This window comes from Eptatretus burgeri, chromosome 11, assembly GCF_056783735.1.
Source record: "Eptatretus burgeri isolate ZD-2024b chromosome 11, Ebu_testis_v1, whole genome shotgun sequence".
Taxonomy (NCBI): domain Eukaryota; kingdom Metazoa; phylum Chordata; class Myxini; order Myxiniformes; family Myxinidae; genus Eptatretus; species Eptatretus burgeri.
In genome coordinates this window covers 39,370,489-39,395,507 of record NC_140971.1, presented here as the reverse complement: position 1 = coordinate 39,395,507, position 25,019 = coordinate 39,370,489, and the positions used below count along the sequence as shown (strand labels likewise).

The following is a 25,019-nucleotide window of genomic DNA, read 5'->3' as shown; positions in this document are numbered from 1 at the left end:
TAATGTTTAGATGGTTGAACATTATAAAAGCAAGCCAGATGGACTGCTCACAAGTCTGAAGCAAGTGTGTCCAGCACCTGGTGAGATTTTTTTTTTTCATTATGCCATGACGTTTGTAGGTGAGATGTTTGCAGACAGATTGGAAAGGATCAAAATAATTAATGTAACACACTTGACCTTGCATAATGAAATGAAAAACGAGAGTAGTCGCTTCCTTTGGAGAGAAAAACGAGCCAGTCTCTTTCTCTTCCTTTCTCGCGATGTATCCCCTATGAATATCTGGGTCCGACACTATACATACGTATATATATACATATACATATGCATATACATAAACAAAAACGCTCTCCAGAGGAAGAGACTGGCTCGTTTTTCATTTCATTATGCAAGGTCAAGTGTGTTACATTAATTATTTTGCTCCTTTCCAATCTGTCTGCAAGGGAGGTGAGGGAGGTGATTGCTTGAAGATTTTGACATGTGATGAGACCTGGGGCCATTATTTCATGTTAGAAACAAAGCAAGCCAACATAGACAACAAACATCTTGGTTTCCACCACCAGCATTCTCTGAGCTTCAGAGACCAGATATTGGTGAGATCATGGTGGGTGGTTACACCTACGACTGGTCTGGTCCCTCTAATGGTTACCATATCCAGGGAGTTGCAGTAGCTGTGTCCAATAAGCTGAGTCACAAGATAATTGAGGAAACACCGGTTTGTGGAAACAGAGGCTGCAGTGAAGCAGTTGAAAGGGAGTTAAGTTCCAAGGATCTGTGCATCCATGGTAAAACTCTCAAGGCTGGTGCAAATGCTGTACTCGTGTCATTGCATGCAGTTTTGTGCTCTGTCTGGAACACAAGCATCATCCCAATTGATTGGAAGAGGGGCCTTGTTGTCCCTCTCTGGAAAGAGAAGGGTGATTACCAGGACTGCAACAACTATGAGGGGGTGACGCTGCTCTAAATGCCGGGCAAGGTCTTTGCTTGGATAATTCTTGATAGGGTTCGCCACCATCTGCTTGCGCACCAGCGTCCAGAGCAGTCAGGCTTTACATCAAAGAGGTCAACGATTGACCGTATCCTTGCTCTTCAGGTCCTCACCAAATGCAGATGAGAGTTTTAGCAGGGGTTGCTCACAGCCTATGTTGATCTCGGCAAGGTGTTCAACTAAATGAATTGGGATGCCTTCTGGAGGATTATCGGTCTTCGCTAGGTGCCCCCAAACTTATCAATCTGATTTCTGAATTTCTACTCTGGTACTGAGAGTGCTGTGAGGTGTGAGGGTTCCATCTCCAATATATTTCCGGTTGTTATTTGAGTTTATCAGGGGTGTGTACTGGCTCCATCACTTTTCAGCGTTTGTATGGACTGGATTCTGCAGAGGGTGTTTGAGAGATCAAGCTGCAGTACATTGTTTGGGAGTGTCAAGATCTCTGATCTTGCTTTCGCAGATGATTCAGTCATCTTTGCGGAGATGCTGGATATCCTTTTTGGGGCCTTTGAGGTGCTGAATGAGGATTCGGACCTGCAGGGTTTACAGGTTTCCTGTGTCAAAACTAACATCCAGTCTTTCAATGACATCTTAGATGCTGCGATGTTGTCTGTACCTGTTTGTGGTGAGGATGTTGAGGTAACAGAGATTCACTTACCTAAGCAGTGATATTCATGTCTCCACATGTTGTGAGCCAGAGGACAATAGACATCTGGGTCAGGCCAGGGGAGTCATGGAGTCAATGAATCATGGGGTGTGGCACTGTCAGTATCGATGCAGGAGGATGAATGTTTGAGTCTTTAAGTCCTTGGTGCTTCCAGTCTTGCTCTACGAATGTGAGACTTGGACTCTCACCATGGATCTGAGATGGAGACTTTTCGACTTCATACCAGGTTTCTTCGGAGAATCCTTGGCTATTGCTGGTCAGACTCTTTGTCCAACGAGTGGTTGCTGAGAGAGAATGAGATGAGATTTGTTACCTGTGTAGTCCGTGAGTGTCCGTTGTGGCTGTATGGACATGTTGCTTTTTTCCTGATGCTGATCCTGCTTACGAGATTATCTCAGCGAGGGAACTTCATGAGTGGAGGAGGCCACGTGCTTCATGGTTGCAGCAGGTTGATTGGCATATCAAGGAGATGGGGATGGTCCAGGTATCTTCCTGGGGGGTGACCAGATTGAGGCCTGTGGAGTACCAGCAGAAAGTGGATGCAGCAACGCGCTTCTCCGGTGCATGCTGCCATACCTGTCCTGACCTGACCACCAAAAATATTCAAGGTTCAGCCAAACAATCATATCAGTGCCTACCATTGCCTATGTTTATCCCCTAAGACTAGCTTCTCCCCTTCGCCTGTGTCTTCCTTCCAATTCTTCTAACTTGGCTGCCATATTTGCTAATGTCCTAAGAACAACCATCAATGCATTTGTCATTGTTCTTGTCACTATTGCTTTTACCATTTTTATTTTTTATTTTTTACTGTCACTGTTCCTCTGGTCATCACTGCTTTTGCTGTCACAATAGTTTCTCCCTCAGTCATGAATACGACTTCTTTGATCACTTTATTTTCTGTCTCTTCCAGCTTCCCTTACCCTGTTACTTTGCCCTCCTCTGTTTCCTCTGCCATCTCTCTTCTGGCCATGCTATAACATCCACCAACTAATCTAACTCATCTAACTCCTCTGCAACCATTTCTACATCCACCACTTCTATATCCACAACTTTACTGCGATCACTAACACTAATACTAACAACTGTGCTCGCATCTCTGCTACCACTGACCCTTGGTACACTTATCATCTGTGACACTGCTGTTGCTACGACTTCCAACACATGCTATGCTGGTCACATCTATTCTGGCTCCATCTGTTACATTCACCCAATCTACATCTGCCTCTGACACGTCCACCAATGCCGCGTGCACCTATGCCATGTTCGCCTATGCCTCATGCGCCTATGCCATGTCCGCCTATGCCACGTCCACCAATGCCTTGTCCGCTAATGCCTTGTCTGCCAATGCCATGTCCGCCAACTCTGCCCTATCAGCGCCCATGTGCTGATGTTCCTGCAACATACTTTTTACTGCATGTTCGACCGAGATTGAGCCCAACCCCAACCAACTCATTTCAGCGGGCCTGGGCTGCAGCCATTTCTTATTGGTCCACTGTGATTCCATCCCAAAGTTGGGCCTGGCCACACAATTGTATTACTAACCTCAAGCTGGCTGGCTGTTAGTTCAGTCTAGCCTGCTTTCAATGCATTCAGGCTGGCTTACATATGAGCCAGGCTACCTCTTAGGTGTCCTCAGCCCACTGTTATTTTGGCCGAGCAGTTCAACTGGTCCCTCCAACTCTCACTCCAAACTGAGGTGAACACTGGCCCATTAGATGAATAAACATTAGTGAAGATCAGAGAAATACACATAGGTTATATAATTTGAACCTGTGGTGCCAGCATCAGATCCATCCATCCATCCATCGGGACCATACTCTGTATAGAGCGTTGCTGCTGCCAAAGCAGTCTCCTGGGCTATTCGGCACAATCCTGGACAGGTTGCTACTCTGACGCAGGTTACTCGAATGGCTCACTCATCCCAGCAAGCTGGAACTCATTTTGCGGACCTCCGAAGGATGACAGGCTGAGTCAACCCCACCTGGTATTAATGCAACAACTGAGTGGGATTTGACCTCAGGACCCAAGGATCGCAAGCCTGCCACCCGAACCATTAAACCAACACCAGGCTGCATCAGATATTATCAGATGATAAGTGCTCAGATGGGAATACAAAACAGGACAAATCAACATACTGTATTTTATTCACATACAACATTCTATTTGAAAACATCCATTTTAATTTTCAACAATAACATTTAACAGAGCTTTGCTCAAGGTGTTGCATGTACAAATAGCAAAATGGTGGAATTTTTTTTTTGTCCATCCTCCCCTCACAAAGTTTCCTTTCCCACCCCTCCCATTGCACTACTTACTGTATTACCTCTTCTCACCTTCCTCCTTGCCCTCCCTACCCATGCGTTCTCCCTCTCTCCTTATTTTATCAATTCTTTATCAATTCCTTCTTTCTTAACCCCCCCCTAAAAAAAAGATACAACTGTTGCACACCTATAATATATTATGTCCAATATGTTAAATCAAATGGCAGTGTGTTTCTACCTTTAATAGGTAAACAATGTTAAAGCACAAAAAATGCAAAACCCTTTCTCTCATTTGTTACCTTTTCATGGGAATGCAACCCTCTTCCATATCACCGCCCTGTCTCACAGAACCGGCCTACTGCTCTCCCGAACAACCATCCCTTTACATTGAAGAAGATCTTCTTGTGCTCGACCACGAGAATGAGCTGGGAAAAGGAAATTTTGGCTCAGTGGTTCCTGCGATCTACAAGCGACCCACGTTTGTATTACTGTGCTAAAGGCTTTGAAAATATATTGCTGTTTCACCATTTTAATAGTTTCTCGTGTTCTTGCTACTTGTGTTTTCAATTTCCAATGCAAATTTATGTGTTCAGATTCAGCATTGTGTAAAGTAGCTTCTTTGACAAGAGATTCATGTATAGTGCTTCTTTTCCTTTTTAACCAAACACCACTTCCTGAGAAAAGGGGAAATCAAAGTGAGTTTCGAAATCAGGTCAGGTCGGGTCAGATTTGGGAGCATGCACGGGAGCAGCACATCGCTGCATCCACTTTCTGCCGGTACTCCAGAGGCCTCCATCTGACCATCCCCCAGGCAGAAGCCTGGCCCATCCCCATCTCCTTGAGATGCTGCTCAATCTGCGACAACCACAAGACACTTGGTCGGCCCATTGGCCTCCTCCACTCACGAGGCTCCCTCGCTGAGAGAATCTGGTGAGCAGGATCAGCATCAGGAAAACGAGCCACATGTCCATACAGTCCCAGCTGGCATTCACAGACTATGCAGGAAACAAATCTCATTTGAGTCTCTCTCAGCAACCACTCGTTGGACACAAAGTCCAACCAGTGATAGCCAACGATTCTCCATAGAGAGCTGGTACCAAAGGAATTAATCTCCATCTCAGATCCCAAGTCAAAGTCCAAGTATCACATTCGTAGAGCAGGAATGGAAACACCAAGGACCTGACGAATCAGACTTTTATCCTCCTGCACAGGTACCGACAGCGCCACACCCCATGATGCAGTGAATTCATGACTCCCCAGACCCAACCCAGACATCGATTGACCTCTGGCTCACAGCCAGCAGAGATATGAATATCACTGCCAAGGTAAGTGAATCATTCTGTGACATCAACATCCTCACCAGAAACAGGCACAGACAAGGTAGCAGCATCCAAGATGTCATTGAAAGCCTGGATCTTAGTTTTGACCCAGGAAGCCCATAATCCCAGCGACTCCGACTCCTGATTCAGCACCTCAAGGGCCCCCAAAAGGATATCCAGAGTCTCCGCATGGATGACTGCATCGTCTGTGAAATCAAGGTCAGAGAACTTGACATTCCCAAACGATGCACCGCAGCTTAATCTCTCCGACATCCTCCCCAGAATCCAGTCCATACAAGTGCTGAAAAGTGTTGGGGACAGTACACACCTCTGACAAACTCCAGTAACAACTGGAAGTAAGTCAGAGACGGTATCACCACACTTCACAGCACTCTCAGTACCAGATTATAGTTCAGAAATCATATTGATCAGTTTTGGTGGCACCCCACAAAGACCAAGTTTCCTCCAGAGGGCATCCCGATTCACTGAATCAAACATTTTGCAGAGATCAACATCGGCTGCAAGCGCCCTTGCTGAAACTCTCGTCTGCATTTGGTGAGGATCCAAACAGCAAGGATACGGTCGATTGTGGACCTCTTTGGTGTAAAGCCTGACTGCGCTGGATGCTGGTGCTCAAGCAGATAGTGACGAACTCTTTCAAAAATTATGCGAGCAAAGACCTTTCCCAGCACTGAGAGCAACATCACCCCTTGGTAGTTATTGCAGTCCTGGTGATCACCCTTCTCTTTCCAGAGGAGGACAACAAGGCCCCTCTTCCAGTCAGTTGGGTTAGGCAGAGGCAGAGGTAGAGCACAGAACTGCATGAAACGACACGAGTACAGCATTTTCTCCAGCCTTGAGAAGTTCAGCATGGATGCCACAGATCCCAGGGGCTTTACCCCATTTTCACTGCCAAGGTAACTGGTTCTGTGTTTCCACACGCAGCTTGTGTTTCCACAAATGAAGGTGGACCACATTTGATTTTCGAGTCAGCATTAGGGATTGTAACACCCTGTCATCCAACTCAACAGCTGGTGGGTCAGCCTGGTATAGGCGCTCAAAGCAACCAGCCCAGTGGGCCTTCACTTCGGACTCTGTAAAGAGACCTCCACCCTCCACTCTAACTGCAGTCCATAGAGGGATGGGCTTGATGGAATGCAATGTGTGAATTCCTCTGTAAGCAGGACGAGAATCACTTGACCACAGGTGATGCTCTACAGTCTACACCCTCACAGATTCCTCGCACATAGGCCTCCTTGTCCTCCTTCAGCGCATGTCCAGTTTTATGCTTCAACTCCCTGAACAGCTCAACTCTGCCATTAAGCCTTGCCCTGTGACTCTTTTCAATGGTATCCAGTGTCCCTTGAGAGACAAAATTCTTCCTTGCCCGATGGTGAGTTCCAAAACATCCACATCAAAAACATCCAAAAACATAAAAACAACATCAAGGATGGTGGTCTTGAAGGCACTCCGCAACTCTTCAGGATTCCCCAAAGCACACAGACCCCCCAAATCCCCACTCAGCCTGTTCGCAAACTCCTTAGCTACCCTCTCATTCTTGAGCTTGCCAACATTCAGCCGATGCTGGGATGGTACCATTCTCCCAGATTTAAGCTGCAAGTTCAGAGTTGCTACAACCAGCCTGTGGTCGGTATTGAGGAATTGAGCACTCCGGTGACCCTGCAGTTCTGGATCATCCCACAGTGACCATCAATGAGCACATGGTCAATTTCTTATTGCCACACCACCAGCATTGGAATACCAAGACAAGCGATGAGCCTGTGGGTGTTGTCCAGCTACCCTAAGTCCACGACTTCTGGCAGAGTGAAGAAACTTAGTGCTATTCTGGTTCACAGTTCCAGACCCATGGGGACCAACACACGTCTCATAACCATCCCTATCAGTGCCAGTTGATGCATTGAAATCCCCCAAGACTCAAAGAGTATCTCGCCTGGGGCATGAGATCAACCACAAACTTGAGCATAGCACAGAATGTGTCATTCACGGTGAGATCACTCGCCTCAGTCGGAGCATATACAGAGACCTTGGAAAAGACACCCATGGAGTGACAAATCCTTCGTCTCATAATACGTTCGTTGACCGGTGTTACTTCAATAATCATTTGAGTCTGCTTATTGGACACAGCAACAGCAAGTCCTTGGGCATGGTAACCATCAGAGCGACCAGACCAATAGTAGGTGTAACCACCCGCCATTATCTCGCCACTATCAGGTCTCCTAACCTCAGAGAGTGGTGCAATACTGATGTTCAAACGCTTGAGCTCAGATGATAAAAGAGACAGGTGATCATCCTCTCTGAGCGATAGGACATTGCAGGCACTCACTCAAAGTGACTGCCTCAGGTTAACCAAGGAGACCGCCGTCTGGTGGACTACACCTCAGCACCACTCTGCCACACACCACTGCAATCTGACCCTTGATGTTTACCCTGTGCTTTTCCTCCTATGAAGGAATGGGGCTCCCAAAGGCTTTGCCCCAATCCTATCATCTGACGAGCTGCTGCGAAGGGCAGCAGCACAGGAGGTCCTTCCATGGAGGGGGTTTTCAGTTTTCATTGTGTTTTTTTGTGCGTTTTGTGGAATGAAGTGTTTTACAGTGCCCGGAGTGCAAATCCTGCCACCAACTTCCAGATAAAAAAGTAACCCACCGACACGAGAACGTCCACAGACACAGTTGGGCACTAGATATGGATGGCCGTTGGCTCACAAGGAGCTCCTCCGACCTTTGAAGAAAATCGAACGTGTTATAAATGAAAAATCAAACGCTAAGAATCAAATGGAATTATCCTGCTTGGATTTTTTGTTTTAGTGGAAAGAAAAAAAGTCACTTTATTTTGACTGATCTGCCAGCTGAACTCAAGAAGAAAAGTGACTTGTGATCTTTGAAGTTCGACATATAATTTTATGTTAGGATGCACCTGCTTATTACTTCCTCGTTGCAGTGTAATAAAATAGGACTGTGCATCCTGTACTCAACTGGATCAGGAGCAACAGTTACTCAAACTCCCCCTCAAACTCCTTTCGAACCCTGATTTTTTTTTTCATGCCATGAACAAACTTTGGTACATCACGGGTGATGAAGGTTGTGGTCAAGTTTCATCAAAATCATGTGTGTAGTTTCGGATAAGAGAGCAAATACCCGTTTTGGGGGGTCAAACTTCCCCGCCCCTCTATACAACCCCAAAAGGAGCGCAGATTTTGATGCGATCAATACATCTTTGTTAGGCATCAGAAATGAAGCTTTTGGCCAGGTTTCATCAAAACTTTGTGCTTCAAGCGATAACGACTGAAGTGTTTACAGACTGACTGACTGACTGACTCACCGATGGACACTGCTCAATCGCATAAGCTCACCCGACTAAGGTCCAGGTGAGCTAAAAATTGGAAAAGACCATGACATAACAGCCATGAGATTTGGTGCATCAAGAAGGTGAACTTAGCAAGGACAGTTTATTATTATGAGGTTGTTCCAGAGCTGGCCAAGAGGTGTGCACATTCACCTCTAAGCTATCGATCTTGGGTTTGAATCTCAACCCAGCTATAAACTGTCATCCTTGTGCTTCACATGCAGGGTGTCTCATCAATGTGTGGGCCATCCCGAGGGTGGATGACAAACTGAGTGTCTTCTCTTGCCAGCATTAGTGGGCGTTAAATAACCCAGGGTATCCTTCACGAACAGTTGGCGAGCTATCCTTGACATCCTGAACAAATTCAAAATTGTTGCATACTCAGTCGAGTCTCCTGCGTCGGAGTGGTGACCCGTCCAGGATTGTAACCCAAGCCAAGAAACTGCTACGGCACACCAACACTCTGTATGGAGTAGTCTGGTACTGTTGTGGGCCGGGTATCGGCTGCGAGCACGACCGCTAGTTGGAGCAGTGGAGTCGACTCCACCGAACACCCGGAATTCAGATCGTTACCCTCGGATAACTCCGAAGGTACGGGTCTCTTACAGGACCGTGAATCGTCAATAACGCAACCACGTGGTACAGGGTTATTTGCCAAAGTTCAAAATACCTAGAGATCCATGTGGCGAACTACCGAGTAGTCACACCCTTGACGGAGCTTGGACGGGACGAGCTGTTTCCGTGCTCGACCCGTGCGTAACCCGAGTGGATGGTCACCGAGGTCCCGTCGGTCCAAATGCACAACTACTGCAGCAATGGCCTTTTTAAATCACCCAACACACACCATGCTAAACCAATGAAGGAAAGGACGAGGACGAGCTGAAACATTCAGCAATAGGGGTATTTATTTACAATAGGTGGGGAAGGAACACATAAAGGGCAGAGTTAAACCGACTATAAAGGATGCAAATAATGTACAGCAAAAGCACTTAACCAGTTGCTACTTAAACAAGACAGGCCCGCACACAGACACACACCAAAGAATGGAGATGGACCTCAAAGGTCTTTATTATTCCTTCAACTCGGAGGGAAGTCTGCCCTAACATCACTGCCCTGCATAAAAAAGGTGCAAAAACAGATCCCTGTAACTACAGACCAATCCGCCTTCTCCCAATCATCAGCAAGGTGATGGAATCCATCATCGCTTCAGACATGAAATCCTTCCTCTTCTCCAATGGCTTGATTTCCAATCATCAATTTGGTTTCAGACCAGGACACTCTACCCTGGATATGCTGCTTCTGCTCTGCCAGCAATGGATGGAGGTCCTCAATGCCAGACAGGAAATCCGAGCCGTATCCCTGGACATATCACGTGCTTTTGACACAGTCTGGCACCCTGCCCTACTCACCAAACTCTCTTCCCATGGTATTCAAGGCCATCTCCACTCATGGCTCGCAGACTTCCTCTCCTGTCGCAGTCAACGTGTGGCCCTAAATGGAGTTCTTTCATCCCCTCTTCCTGTGCAGGCTGGAGTTCCTCAAGGTAGCGTTCTGGGCCCTGTTCTTTTTCTGGTTTTCATCAATGATCTCTCGGACTCTCTGGAAAATCCTCTATTTCTCTTTGCGGACGACTCCACCCTCTGCCGTACCATCTGTCATCCCTCAGACCGGCAAGCAGCAGCTTCTTCGCTCACTGCAGATCTGGATAAAATCACAAACTGGTCCAACACGTGGAACATGTCTTTCAATCCAGACAAATCTCACACTCTCACTATGTCTCTTCGAAAGGACCGTTTACAAACCCCCCCCATCCACTTTCTCAACAATCCTCTGGAAGAAGTCTTTTCTTTCAAGCTTCTAGGTCTCACTATCTGCCATGACCTTTCCTGGGAAAGTCACATTTTCAACCTCGCCTCAAAAGCCAGTCGCCGACTGGGAATCCTCCGTCGTGCTAAGTCCTTCCTCGGCCCTCTTGAGCTCCTGACCACTTGCAAAGCTTTTGTCCGTAGCCTGATGGAGTACTGCTCTCCCCTCTGGGCTGGTGCTCCTGCCTCCCACCTTTCTCGGCTTCACGCTGTCGAAACCAGGGCATTTAAGATCATCGGCATCTCCCTCAATGAAGCTGAGTCTTTGGGCCTCTCACTCAATCACCGCAGGTTGGTCGGTGGTCTTTCTGTCTTCTACCGACTCCTCTCCAGCCTTGCCCCCCCTGCTCTCTCTGCGATTTGTCCCCACCACATTTCCACAGGGCGCTCAAGGTCCGCCAACAACCCCCTTCTGGTAAAACTACCAAATTCACGAATCGCTGCTCATCTTCACTCTTTCATTCCTCTTTTTTCCCGCCTTTGGAATAAACTTCCTCACTCTATTCTTTCCCATTCTTCCCTCCAGGCTTTCAAAACAGCTGTTTACCACCACCTCTTATCTTCCCCCATCCAAATCCTAGATCTTTTCTACCCCCGATAATCCACCCAAGCCCACTTCCTTCATTTCTCCTGCTTTCCTTCCTGAAAGTCCCTGAAATGTCCATCTTCTCTTCGCCATGTTCACCGTCCCATCCCCATCCCTCTCCCTTCCACAGTTCACCTAATGTGTCTGTTCCCCACTGTTTTGTCCCTTCCACTCCCGCCCCTCTTGTCTCATGCCTCCTTGCTGTGAGTTGTGTGTTAGCTCTCATACGAGCCTCGACCAAGGTATACAAAAAAAAAAAAAAAAGTCGAGCTGAGGGACGAGAACGTGGCTGGCTACCTGGCCGTGAGCGCGCGGCTGGACGTCCACAACTTCCCGGAGCTCCGATCGCCGGAAGGCGGACCGGGGCAGCCAGACGCAGACCAGCGCCAGCGATGAGATGAGGCCAGACCATCATCGAGCAGACCAGACCAGCATCGAGAGATGCGTTCCGAGAACCAGACCAGTGCCAGCGAGATGGGATCAGACCACCCGCTCGAGCTGACAGGGCACAATTATTTGTTCTTCTTTCTTTCCTTTCCTCCTTCTCAGGCGCGGTCTGCTCATGTGTGGCCTGCTCTCATTGGGCGGACCGCGTTTCGAGGCTTCGCCTTCTTGCAAAGGACCGCCCCGGCTCTGATCTGCTCGTCGCCCATTGGCCGACAGGGGCGCCGAGTTCGCTGATTGGACCGGGGGTGGGGGGGGGGCGCGTGACGGCCATCGCGGCCGACCGCCCCTCAAACAAGGAGAGGAATATGGTCCTGCGTGGGCTACGCCTATTGGTCGGCTGGTGGCAACCTCGCTCGCATCCCCCGGATTGGGTGAGAGACATCAGGCCCTTGTGAACTCCGCCCACGTACGTGCTAATACGCACGTGTGCAATGGTGCCGGTGGAGGATGGTGGAAGGAAGCGAAGGCAGATGTCGTCGGTGTTATTGTTGTTATAAAAATCCTATCTATCAAAACAACTCCACAGCGCATGAACATCCAATTCCCATGAGATGAGGGACGGGACCCTAACTAGAAACACATACTTATCGATATAACTGATCTATAGAGACTCTGAATGTTGAGTGCAGTAAGCTTCCAGATTCGTAACAGTACATGATGATGAAGTTGTTCCAAGACATTTGTCATTGGTCCCTTCCAATAAGGGATTGACTAATGGTAATGTAACTAAGAGAAATGTGTGTAAAAATAACTTTGGTGATGGGTAAAGGAAGAACATTATAAGAGAGGATTTATAAGAAGTCTAGCTACTTTCAAAAGCAAGTCAAACAAACACTCTCAGTTCTGAGCAGCTGACAACCAACTCTACTCAAACCATGTGATAAAATTTGAAAAATATTTCTTGCAACCTCCTTCTGTCAAAAATCTCGAAATCCAGATTCACTGCTCACCTCCACTCATTTGTTCTCCCCCCGTGGAACCAACTTCCACATTCTCTTCAATCTCACTCTTCCCTCGACATCTTCAAGACAGGTCTTCAAGTTCACCACCATCTCGGATCATTTCCCATCCAAAACCATGATCTTTTCTACTCCCATTAACGCTCTCCAACCTTACTTCTTTCCAAATTTCCAGTCTTTCCTTCCTGAGAGTTTGCATCTGTGTCCATCTTATCCACCCCATGTGTCTTCCACTTCCCTCATTCTTCCCCACATCCCTTATTTTGCAAGTTTCCCTCTATTTTGTCCAACTCTGCTGTTGGTGTGTTTCCCCCTCTCTTTCTACTGTTCCTTTTGTTCTGTTACGTCCTGATCCATGATATGTTCTAGCTCCTCCACGAGCCTCCACTTTGTATAAAAAAAACAAAAACGTTGCAAATATCTGTGCTTAATGAGTGAGAGCTATTGTGTAAAACGAGACATCCGTAGAAGTTGCCCTCATGAGTAAGAGACATTGTCAGCATTGAGTTTATTACTCATATTGCTCAAACATAATCCAAAATATTGCGAGTTGTTCCAAACTGTTAAAGGGTTGGCCTGTTGGTGTTCTCATCTAAATCCCGAGCTCAAGATGCAAGACATTCAAATTCACTGTATACAGTACCAAATATTTATTGATTGTGCCTCATGTCCTTGTAAGTTATGTAAAAGTACATTCTTGTCTCCAAATATCTTTGTCCTGCATGGTAGATACATATGTACAAGATCCTCCATGAGCCTTACATCAATGTAGAAAAAATATACATAAAAAACCATTCTTGCACTTTCACACTTTTAAGCTATGTTAAAACCAACAGGAAATTCAAGATAACTCATCTTGCATTCTGACATACTACAGAAAAGAAATAAGGGTTGCTGTGAAGATGCTAAAACAAGCTGAAGAAGTTGATTCAATGAAAGCAGATATCCTCAAGGAGGCACTGATCATGCAGAAACTTCAGCACCAACATATTGTGATGCTATATGGCGTATGCCCTGGAGATCCCTTCATGCTCGTGTTAGAGTTGGTACCATTTGGACCACTCAACAAATACCTGCGTTCCCAGAGGTATGACACATTCGCTTAACTTAAAAACAGAAAAGTTTCCACCAAATCTCATTTGTAAATTTGTAATTGAGGTGTAATTACCTCTGCGACCAAAGGTGAACGGAGGTTATGTTTTCACACCTGTTTGTCTGTGAGCAGGATATCTCAAAAAGTTATGGACAGATTCAGATGAAACTTGGTGGATGGGTTGGGTGTGTGACGAGGATTAATTTATTCGATTTTGCTGTGGATCTGGATTTGGATCCGGAAACGAGAATTTTTAAATTTTTGTGATTTTTTTTTTCACCATTGAGAAATGGGGCCGAAAATGATACATTGAACGATATTTCAAAAAGTTGTGAATGGGTTTTAACAAAACTTGTGGATGAGTTGGGTAGGTGACAAGAACAAGCCAATTAGATATTGGTTCAGGTTTGGATGCAGATCCAGCCTATCAGTGGGATTCAAAACGTAAACTGTTCAGCCTGGCAGAGGTATGCACTCTACCGAGTGCCGCTCTAATTGTAAATGTTGCAACTTAGCATTTGCTTGTTGCTGATTATGGTTTGTTGGTTTCTCACTGGTTCGTGGTCAAAAAAAACTTTGAAAAATGATGACAAATAAGTTTCTACAGATTGAGATAAAAATTGTTTACATTGTCAGGCAGGAGATGAACAAGAAGAAGTTGTGAATGGCAATTGTTTGGTTGGCAGAGTGAAGATCACTGTGGCTGAGATCACAGAGTTGATGTACCAGGTGGCACTGGGAATGGAATACCTTGAAGAAAAAAATGTTGTGCATCGAGACCTGGCTGCCAGGAATGTTCTACTAGCTGACAAGAACACAGCCAAGATCAGCGATTTTGGTCTTTCTCGTGCTGTCGAGAGTGATTGCTACCAGGTAAGTCACTTAAGACTTTTCATTAACAGTGTTTATTGTTTTCAATTATAACTTAAATAGTTAGGATTGGGATACCAACCCAAATTTAATTCCACAAAGATAATTATAAAAATCCAATTTGTGCACAAAAATGCAATTGGCGGGTTTAAAATTCAAATGTCGGCGCACGTGGTAATGATGAACAAGAAAATGGCAGATATCCATATCACAGTGGATGACATGGAACACCTTGTCGGAGGTGAGACTGACTGAGGGGGGATTAGTGGGGAGGAGGATAGGCCTGGAACCTTTCCCACTTCCGAACATTCCAGTCAGGAGGCCGATGTAATGCCATTCCAGGTCATCACAGAAATGACGAAAGAACACGGAGTACGAATGATAGAACAAGACGCAGGAATGGAAGTAATAGGGGCACAAATCATAGATACTAGTCTCCACACGTCGGCTCGCTACTCTCGCCTCTCCACACGTCGTTGCAGAGATTGACGTCACAGATTTGCTGTGTTGGCATGATTTACACCAATCAAAATACAAACATTTCTTTTCTACAAATTTATTTGTTATGTTGCTGATATTGTATTTATTTGAACCTTCATTTGTGATATAATAAGGTCCAAGTGGTGAAGGGTCTAAGCTGTCTAATCTGTCTGAAGGGTGTAAGGAGTCTAAATAGTGTTAAGGTCTAAGGGGTCTTTTGGGACTTTTGGGTCTTTGGGGCCTTTTGCATCTTTTGGGTCTTCTGGATCTTGGGGGTCTTCAGGGTCTTGGTGGTCTTTGGTGGTCTTCAGGGTCTTGATCTTTTGAATGTTCAAGGTCTTTTGGGTCTTTTAAGTCTTTGGGGTCTTCTGAGGTTTTTGGTGACTTTGGGGTCTTCTGGGGTTTTTGGTGACTTTGGGGTCTTCTGGGGTTTTTGGTGACTTTGGGATCTTCTGGGTCTTTGGGGTCCTATTTTTGTATACCTTGTTGAGGCTCGTATGAGAGTGAACACACAACGTACAACAAGGGGGGCATGAGATAAGAGGGGCGGGAGTGGGAAGAACAAAACAGTGGGGAACAGAGACATTAGGAGATCTGTGGAAGGGAGAGGGATGGGGCAGGGAACACGGGGTATACAAGATGAACATTACAGGGACTTTCAGGAAGGAAAGCAGGGAATTTGAAGGATGTGGGCTTGGGGTGGATTAACGGGGTAGAAAAGATCGAGGATTTGGATGGGGGATGATAAGAGATGGTGGTGAACAGCTGTTTTGAAGGACTGGAGGGAAGAAGGGGATGAAAGAGAGTGTGGGAGTTTATTGCAAATGCTGGAAAAAAGAGGAATGAAAGAGTGAAGGTGAGCAGTGATTCATGAATTTGGTAGTTTTACCAGAAGGAGGTTGTTGGCGGACCTTGAGCGCCCTGTTGGAATATGGTGGGGACAAATCGCAGACAGAGCCGGGGGGCGAAACTGGAGAGGAGCTGGTAGAAGACAGGAAGACCAGCGACCTGCCTGTGGTGAGAGAGTGAGAGGCCCAAAGATTCAGCCTCACCGTGGGAGATACCAATGATCCAAAATGCCTTGGTTTCCACAGCGTGAAGCCGAGAAAGGTGTGAGGCAGGAGCACCAGCCCAGAGAGGAGAGCAGTACTCCATCAGGCTGTGGACAAAAGCTTTGTAAGTGCTCAGGTGGGCCAAGGAAGGACTTTGCATGACGGAGGATTCCAAGTCGGCGACTGGCTTTGGAGGCCAGGTTGGAAATGTGGCTTTCCCAGGAAAGATCCTGGCAGATCGTGAGACCCAGAAGCTTGAAAGAAAGGAACTCTTCCAGAGGATTGTTGAGAAAGTGGATGGGCGGGGGAGTGGGGGGGGGATTTTAAACGGTCCTTTCGGACCGAAAGATCGGATAGTGAGAGTGTGAGAAATTTCTGGATTGAAAGACATGCTCCACATGTTGGACCAGTTTGTGATTTTACCCATCTTTGGGGATCATTTTGGTCTTTGGGATCTTTTGGGTCTTGGCGGTCTTTTGGGTGTTTTGAGTCGATAGGGTCATGGGGATTTTGGGGGACTTTTGCATATTTTGTGTCTTTGGGGTCTTGGGGATCTTTTGTGTCTTCTGGGTCTTGGGGGTCTTTTGGGTCTTGGGGGTCTTTTGAGTTTTGGGGGGTCTTGGGGTCTTTTGGGATGCAGTGATGATTTTGGGGTGATGATCCATCACTCTGTTGTCAGGTCAGGCCAGATCAGATCTATGACTTGCTGCAGGTATCATGTAAACATGTACTAAACCTGTTCCATGGTCGGGTTGCAAGAAATATTTTTCAAATTTTATCACATGGTTTGAGTAGAGTTGGTTGTCAGCTGCTCAGAACTGAGAGTGTTTGTTTGACTTGCTTTTGAAAGTAGCTAGACTTGAAAATCCTCTCTTACAATGTTCTTCCTTTGCCCATCACCAAAGTTATTTTTACACACATTTCTCTTAGTTACATTACCATTAGTCAATCCCTTATTGGAAGGGACCAATGACAAATGTCTTGGAACAACTTCATCATCATGTACTGTTACGAATCTGGAAGCTTACTGCACTCAACATTCAGAGTCTCTATAGATCAGTTATATCGATAAGTATGTGTTTCTAGTTAGGGTCCCGTCCCTCATCTCATGGGAATTGGATGTTCATGCGCTGTGGAGTTGTTTTGATAGATAGGATTTTTATAACAACAATAACACCGACGACATCTGCCTTCGCTTCCTTCCACCATCCTCCACCGGCACCATTGCACACGTGCGTATTAGCACGTACGTGGGCGGAGTTCACAAGGGCCTGATGTCTCTCACCCAATCCGGGGGATGCGAGCGAGGTTGCCACCAGCCGACCAATAGGCGTAGCCCACGCAGGACCATATTCCTCTCCTTGTTTGAGGGGCGGTCGGCCGCGATGGCCGTCACGCGCCCCCCCCCCACCCCCGGTCCAATCAGCGAACTCGGCGCCCCTGTCGGCCAATGGGCGACGAGCAGATCAGAGCCGGGGCGGTCCTTTGCAAGAAGGCGAAGCCTCGAAACGCGGTCCGCCCAATGAGAGCAGGCCACACATGAGCAGACCGCGCCTGAGAAGGAGGAAAGGAAAGAAAGAAGAACAAATAATTGTGCCCTGTCAGCTCGAGCGGGTGGTCTGATCCCATCTCGCTGGCACTGGTCTGGTTCTCGGAACGCATCTCTCGATGCTGGTCTGGTCTGCTCGATGATGGTCTGGCCTCATCTCATCGCTGGCGCTGGTCTGCGTCTGGCTGCCCTGGTCCGCCTTCCGGCGATCGGAGCTCCGGGAAGTTGTGGACGTCCAGCTGCGCGCTCACGGCCAGGTAGCCAGCCACGTTCTCGTCCCTCAGCTCGACTTTTTTTTTTTTTTTGTATACCTTGGTCGAGGCTCGTATGAGAGCTAACACACAACTCACAGCAAGGAGGCATGAGACAAGAGGGGCGGGAGTGGAAGGGACAAAACAGTGGGGAACAGACACATTAGGTGAACTGTGGAAGGGAGAGGGATGGGGATGGGACGGGGAACATGGCGAAGAGAAGATGGACATTTCAGGGACTTTCAGGAAGGAAAGCAGGAGAAATGAAGGAAGTGGGCTTGGGTGGATTATCGGGGGTAGAAAAGATCAAGGATTTGGATGGGGGAAGATAAGAGGTGGTGGTAAACAGCTGTTTTGAAAGCCTGGAGGGAAGAATGGGAAAGAATAGAGTAAGGAAGTTTATTCCAAAGGCGGGAAAAAAGAGGAATGAAAGAGTGAAGATGAGCAGCGATTCGTGAATTTGCTAGTTTTACCAGAAGGGGGTTGTTGGCGGACCTTGAGCGCCCTGTGGAAATGTGGTGGGGACAAATCGCAGAGAGAGCAGGGGGGGCAAGGCTGGAGAGGAGTCGGTAGAAGACAGAAAGACCACCGACCAACCTGCGGTGATTGAGTGAGAGGCCCAAAGACTCAGCTTCATTGAGGGAGATGCCGATGATCTTAAATGCCCTGGTTTCGACAGCGTGAAGCCGAGAAAGGTGGGAGGCAGGAGCACCAGCCCAGAGGGGAGAGCAGTACTCCATCAGGCTACGGACAAAAGCTTTGTAAGTGCTCAGGTGGGCCAAGGAAGGACTTTGCATGACGGAGGATTCCAAGTCGGCGACTGGCTTTGGAGGCCAGGTTGGAAATGTGGCTTTCCCAGGAAAGATCCTGGCAGATCGTGAGACCCAGAAGCTTGAAAGAAAGGAACTCTTCCAGAGGATTGTTGAGAAAGTGGATGGGCGGGGGAGTGGGGGGGGGATTTTAAACGGTCCTTTCGGACCGAAAGATCGGATAGTGAGAGTGTGAGAAATTTCTGGATTGAAAGACATGCTCCACATGTTGGACCAGTTTGTGATTTTACCCATCTTTGGGGATCATTTTGGTCTTTGGGATCTTTTGGGTCTTGGCGGTCTTTTGGGTGTTTTGAGTCGATAGGGTCATGGGGATTTTGGGGGACTTTTGCATATTTTGTGTCTTTGGGGTCTTGGGGATCTTTTGTGTCTTCTGGGTCTTGGGGGTCTTTTGGGTCTTGGGGGTCTTTTGAGTTTTGGGGGGTCTTGGGGTCTTTTGGGATGCAGTGATGATTTTGGGGTGATGATCCGTCACTCTATTGTCAGGTCAGGCCAGATCAGATCTATGACTTGCTGCAGGTATCATGTAAACATGTACTAAACCTGTTCCATGGTCGGGTTGTCGGCGACTAAACCGTCTCCCCCACCAGGTTTTCTGGTGAGGAGAGTGTATGATATGGACATCCAGCAGAATTAAAACAAAACCTGTCAAAAGGTGGAGGAGCTCCTTGTGAGCCAATGGCCATCCATATCTAGTACCCTACTGTGTCTGCAGACATCCTCCTGCAGTTGGGTTACTTTTTTATTTGGAGATTGGTGGCAGGATTTGCACTCTAACGACGATAAAATCCTTCGTTCCGCAAAATGTACTAAAAACAAAAATAAATCTGAAAACCCACTCCGTGGGAGTACCTGCTGTGGAGCTGCCCTTCGCATGGCAGCTCACTGGATGAGTGGATTGGGGCAAAGCCTTCAGCCCCCCCACTCTTTGATGATAGGAGGAAAACCACGGGGTAACTTTCCTGGGTCAGATTGCAGAAGTGTGTGTTGGGGTGGTGCTGAGATGTCGTCACCTAACGGTGGACTCCTTGGGTTAACCTGAGGAGGTACCTTCAGGTGGGTGCCTGGAATGTCCTATCTCTAAGAGAGGATGATCACCTGTCTCTGTATCATCTGAGCTCAAGCGTTTGAACATTGGTATTGCAGCACTCTCTGAGGTTCGGAGACCGGATTGTGGTGAGGTCATGGCGGGTGGAGGAGGAGGAGATTGGGACCATACTCTGTGCAGAGCATTGGTGCTGCCTCAGCAGTCTCCTTGGCTATTGGGCACAATCCTGGGTGGGTCGCCACTCCGACACAGGATACCAGCAAGCTGGCACTCATTTTGCCGATCTCGGAAGGATGACAGGCAGAGTCAACCCCACCTGGTATAACTTCAACAGCCAAGGGGGACTTGAACTCAGGATCGTAAGATCCCAAGCCCACCACCCTATCCATGAAGCGAACAATAAGCATATACAATCATCACTCTCATAATCTTCAAAATCTTCACTTGAATAATGACTCACATAAAATTAGTAGAAAAAAACATTACCATCAATATCCATTTACTTTTTTTCATCAACAGATTCAACTACTGCATTTTTCTTTGTGTCAAAGGTAATTTTAAAATGGTCCTTAACTATTACTGAGCAAAATGTCATTTCATCTGATACATTATCATCGTTTATTTCATCAACTTTTACATCTTTAGGGTTGTTGGAAAAAAATACAAATTTCTCCTTGCATATTACAGATGGTCTTATCTTTTCTTTCTCAAGCTTCATCCATCAGGTTTTTCTTTTTTGGTCATTTTTCTTGTTTCATTGCTTTTTTAGTTTTGAATATATTGCCAGAAGGAGAGGAGAAACTTTTGTTCAAGCTACTTTAATTGATGTTCTTCCAGATATACTAAAAGCCCTTCCACTGAAGGAAATTGAAGAACTCATATTATTCACCATTATTGTTTTTATCCAATAGTTGTTATATTTATCTTTATTCAATTTTACATCCTCGACATATTTCTCAGTATCTTTTGCAAATGCAGAGATTGAGTGAAACTTGTCTTTTGTGTCTTGATACATTATATTTATAAAGTAAGAAAGTTGGTGGGTAAAATGGTTTTAAGCACAGATTCACCTATAAATTTAACAGAATTTTCATCAAGAAAATTTTAGTTTAAACGAAAAGCATTTATAAATTACCATGAGATTTTCATCAGGAAAATTTTATTTTAAGCAAAGTTTTTCTATATAAATATGGTGAATACAACGCATTGCGACATTTGTAATCACGAATATAAATGTTATATTAAAAAAAACACTTTCAAACCAACAAACACATTCAATCTTTTCAGACAAATATCTCCATTTGAATGAGAGACAAAAGATTGTGATGTCTCTTATAAGGATGTCTTAAAGGAGAGTTATAAAAGAAAGACTCCTTCAATCACAAAAACACATGAACAACATTGAGAGAAACTTGAAGAGAAATAAGAAGAAAATTGGATAAGAGGGAGATGTCATTGAGACAAAACCATTTCAAATAACAACTCTTCAAAGATGTTTTAACGATCGGATGGAGGTAAAACTTACAAGATTTGATATTAGTGTAAGATCCATTTCGGGAGCGATTCATATCTCAAATGATTAAATTATCAAGGTTGTTTGTAGAATGTTGAAAAAGCATAAATCATTCAAAATATATCTTGGAGCCTCCTTTACCTTCTCAAGAGAAGATAATGTTCGTGAAGAAAAATATATGAGAACGAATCCACCACACCTTATTACATCAATTGTAGCTTCCTTAAATCTCCTCTCTTTGAAGAGCATATGCACATATATGTATAATGTATATATATATATATATATATATATATATATATATATATATATATATATATATATATATATATATATATATATATATATTCTTATTCTTCTTCTTCTTTCGGCTGCTCCCGTTCGGGGTCGCCACAGCGGATCATCCGTCTGATCCGCATAGTAATTTGGCACATGTTTTACGCCGGATGCCCCTCCTGACGCAACCCTGGTCGCCTCTTACAACACAGGGATATGGTACACCTATTTTAACAGGGGTATACACCGGCCCAGTGCACTGGTACTCATTTCGCCGACCTCGGAAGGATGATAGGCTGAGTCAACCCCCTAGTGTATTAATTCAGTGGCCCAACGGGCTTGGACTCGGGACCTTTTGGATCCCAAGCCGCTGCCCTAACCACTGCGCCAACACCAGGATATATATATATATATATATATATATATATATATATATATATATATATATATATATATATCAACCCCCTCATCGATCTTCTTGAAGAAGCCCTCTCATTCAAGCTTCTGGGTCTCACTATCTGCCATGATCTTTCCTGGGAAAGCTACATTTCCAAGCTGACCTCCAAAGCGAGCCCCTGACTGGGTTCCTCCGTTGTGCAAAATCCTTCCTTGGCACACTTGAGCTCCTGACCATGTACAGAGCTTCCATCTGCAGCCTGATGGAGTACTACTCTCACCTTTTGGCTGGTGCTACTGCTTCTCACCTTTCTCCAATTCATGGTGTGGAAACCAAGGCATTTAGGATCACTGGTAATTCCCACGATGAGGCTGAGTCTTTGGGTCTCCCACTCTCTCACCGCAGGCAGGTCAGTGGTCTTTCTGTCTTCTACTCTTTTCTCTCTGGCCTCACCCCCCTGCTCTGACTGAGATATGCCCCCCCCCCGCCTCCATATTTCTGCTGGGCTCTCAACGTCCGACAGCACCCCCTTCTGTTAAAACTACCAAAATCACGAATCACTCCTCACCTTCACTCTTTCATTCCTCTTTTTCCCCACCTTTGGAACAAACTCCCACACTCTCTTCCATCCCCCTCTTCCCTCCAGGTCTTCCACCATCCCAAACCACGATCTTTTCTACCCCCATTAATCCATCCCAAACTCACCTTCAAATTCCCTGCTTTCCTTTCTGAAAGTCCCTGTAGTTTAAGGACCTGAAAATCCCTGCAGTGTCCATCTTGTTCACCCCGTGTACCCCACCCCATCCCTCACCCTTCCATTGATCGAATATCTCTGTTCCCCACTGTTTTATGCTTCCCTCTCCTACCCCTCTTGTCTCCTGCTCCCCCTTGTTGTACGTTCTGTGTTCGCTCTTCTATGAACCTCGACATTGTATACAAAACAAAAACAGGACAATACAACAACGGCTTTATGAAAATGGCAATAAGTCATCATCATCATGTAATGAGGATGAAATAATTGAAATGCAATTCTAAAGTCAGCTCAACCACCAGTGAATGTCATGATGAAGTATCATGACTTGACCTTGGTGCTGATGCCGAGCAGTAAGTGGGGAATATGTCAGCATTGTGAAGGCTTAGTGTCAATGTGGTTGTGGATTGTTGGCATGACCTGGATAATGCTTGTTAAATTTAATTGTCTGTGCTGGTAGTTAGCCAGCTCGATGCTGTTCAGTGTTGAGGGAAATGTATTTATAATATCTTCTGTCCTAATCATTTACATTTTCATGTCCTCTTTGCTTTTCCCATCTCTATGGTTTTGATTTTGACCATCGCTGCAGTCAACTCAAGAACACCCTCACAACACCTTGTTATCTTGTTACAATCTTGCAGACATCAACAGCTGGAAAGTGGCCACTGAAGTGGTTTGCACCAGAGAGTATCGAGTACTACACGTTCACCTCACGAAGCGATGTCTGGAGTTTTGGAGTCACGCTGTGGGAGGCATTCTCTTATGGCAACAAACCATACTCTGTAAGACATAATATTGATGCACATTCACTCATGCCATCAGCAGTAAATCACGATGGCAGTCAGCTTTATAATTTGTTTATCCTAATTACTAAATTAGTGATGTGTAAATAGTGTGTTTTACTTGACTCAGAGTGGGGCTGACCACATAAAGTTTGAGGGTAGAGGAGTGACGGCTGAAACCCGAAACCTATCCAGGTTCCTCCTGATGACTCCATCTTTTCTCTGGAGTTCCTCCTGGTGACTCCAATACAGTATTTGGTCTTCCATGTGATTTGAATGGAATGTTCTTTTTAATCACATTCTGAATTCAGTTTTATAAAGGGGACGTCATGATCACATATCTGATCAAAGTAGGGTTGTATCAAAGTGGGGTTGTATTAAAGCAGGGGGCGCTGTATAGCTCCCCTCCCCCACCCTGCCATGACCCCTAAAACTCTCCACGGGGCTGTATCAAAGGGGGGGGTGGTTGTCTTCATACCCGATCATAAATGCCCGCAGTTATAAAGTGGCACGTCTAACTATTATTATTATATTATAAAAACTAACGTTACAATGCGGTGCAGGCTGTGGATGCTTTACCGAGGAGCACACAGTTCTTTGGAAAGGGACGTAAAGCTGGTATCCTTACATGCATTTTTGTATTATTGATGTTAAAGATCCCAGGGTATCTCTCAGATAGTGGTGGTGCACTGAGCAAATTATCCGCTTTTCGATGTTGGTGATACAGATATTAAAGTTCGATTACATTAATGGTAGAATATGAATCGTACAGAGAAGGCAGGTTAGTAAGTTATTGGGATGTTGCATTATATTTTCTTCCACATAATATATACATCTTCTTCTTCTTCTTTCGGCTGCTCCCGTTAGGGGTCGCCACAGCGGATCATCCGTATGATCCGCATAGTGATTTGGCACATGTTTTACGTCGGATGCCCTTCCTGACGCAACCCTGGTCGCCTCTTACGACACAGGGATATGGTACATCTATTTTAACCGGGGTATACACCGGCCCAGTACACTGGTACTCATTTCGCCGACCTCGGCAGGATGACAGGCTGAGTCAACCCCCTGGTGTATTAATTCAGTGGTCCAACGGGGCTTGAACTCAGGACCTTTTGGATCCCAAGCCGCTGCCCTAACCACTGCGCCAACACCAGGCTCACATAATATATACATATGCAACAATTTTTTCAATCTACATCAGGGAGGCTGGTGGAGGTTTCATGGATACATTTCTTTCTGGTAGTCTTCCAGTCCTCTCTTGTGGTTGGTGGATGCTGATGGCAAATACGTGACTTTTGAAATGATGTAATGTGTTCCAGAATGCTTGGTGCGCATGCACAGAAACTCCAGGAAACAGTGGCATTCAGGGTCAGCGCAAAGTATATCATGTGTGCGAGATAAGGATTGTGACCTAAAACGGCTCACAAAGCTTCAAAAAGAATCCGAAAATACTTGGGAAACTTACCTGTGAGAAAGGGGTGTGCCTCTGCACAACAAAAGAGTTGGAGAACTTTCTGAACCCACCCAAAAAGCTGATATCTTGCAGCCCCGCATTCTGCAAACTCTCAAGGATGTGAACTGGTACAAGGCCTGAAGGTTTGTAGTCGGGCGAGTGCTACCCAAACCTTCGACCATCGCTACCAGCGAGTGGAATTCTAACCTTGTG

At 45.9% G+C, this 25,019-nt stretch overlaps 2 protein-coding genes across 3 annotated transcripts in view; both read left to right on the top strand.

Annotated features, from left to right (window-relative positions):
* LOC147016900 (uncharacterized) overlaps positions 1-25,019 on the top strand; it is a 394,344-nt gene that overhangs the window by 304,822 nt on the left and 64,503 nt on the right. The window lies entirely within an intron of this gene.
* Positions 1-25,019, top strand: part of LOC147016901 (tyrosine-protein kinase ZAP-70-like) — a 116,858-nt gene that overhangs the window by 79,639 nt on the left and 12,200 nt on the right. For both annotated transcript variants that reach the window (XM_085846101.1, XM_085846102.1), the window contains exons 7-11: positions 11-80; positions 4,265-4,394; positions 13,336-13,545; positions 14,238-14,424; positions 23,210-23,350. In XM_085846101.1, coding sequence (XP_085702227.1) covers positions 11-80; positions 4,265-4,394; positions 13,336-13,545; positions 14,238-14,424; positions 23,210-23,350 — 738 coding nt within the window. The remainder of the gene's footprint in view (positions 1-10; positions 81-4,264; positions 4,395-13,335; positions 13,546-14,237; positions 14,425-23,209; positions 23,351-25,019) is intronic.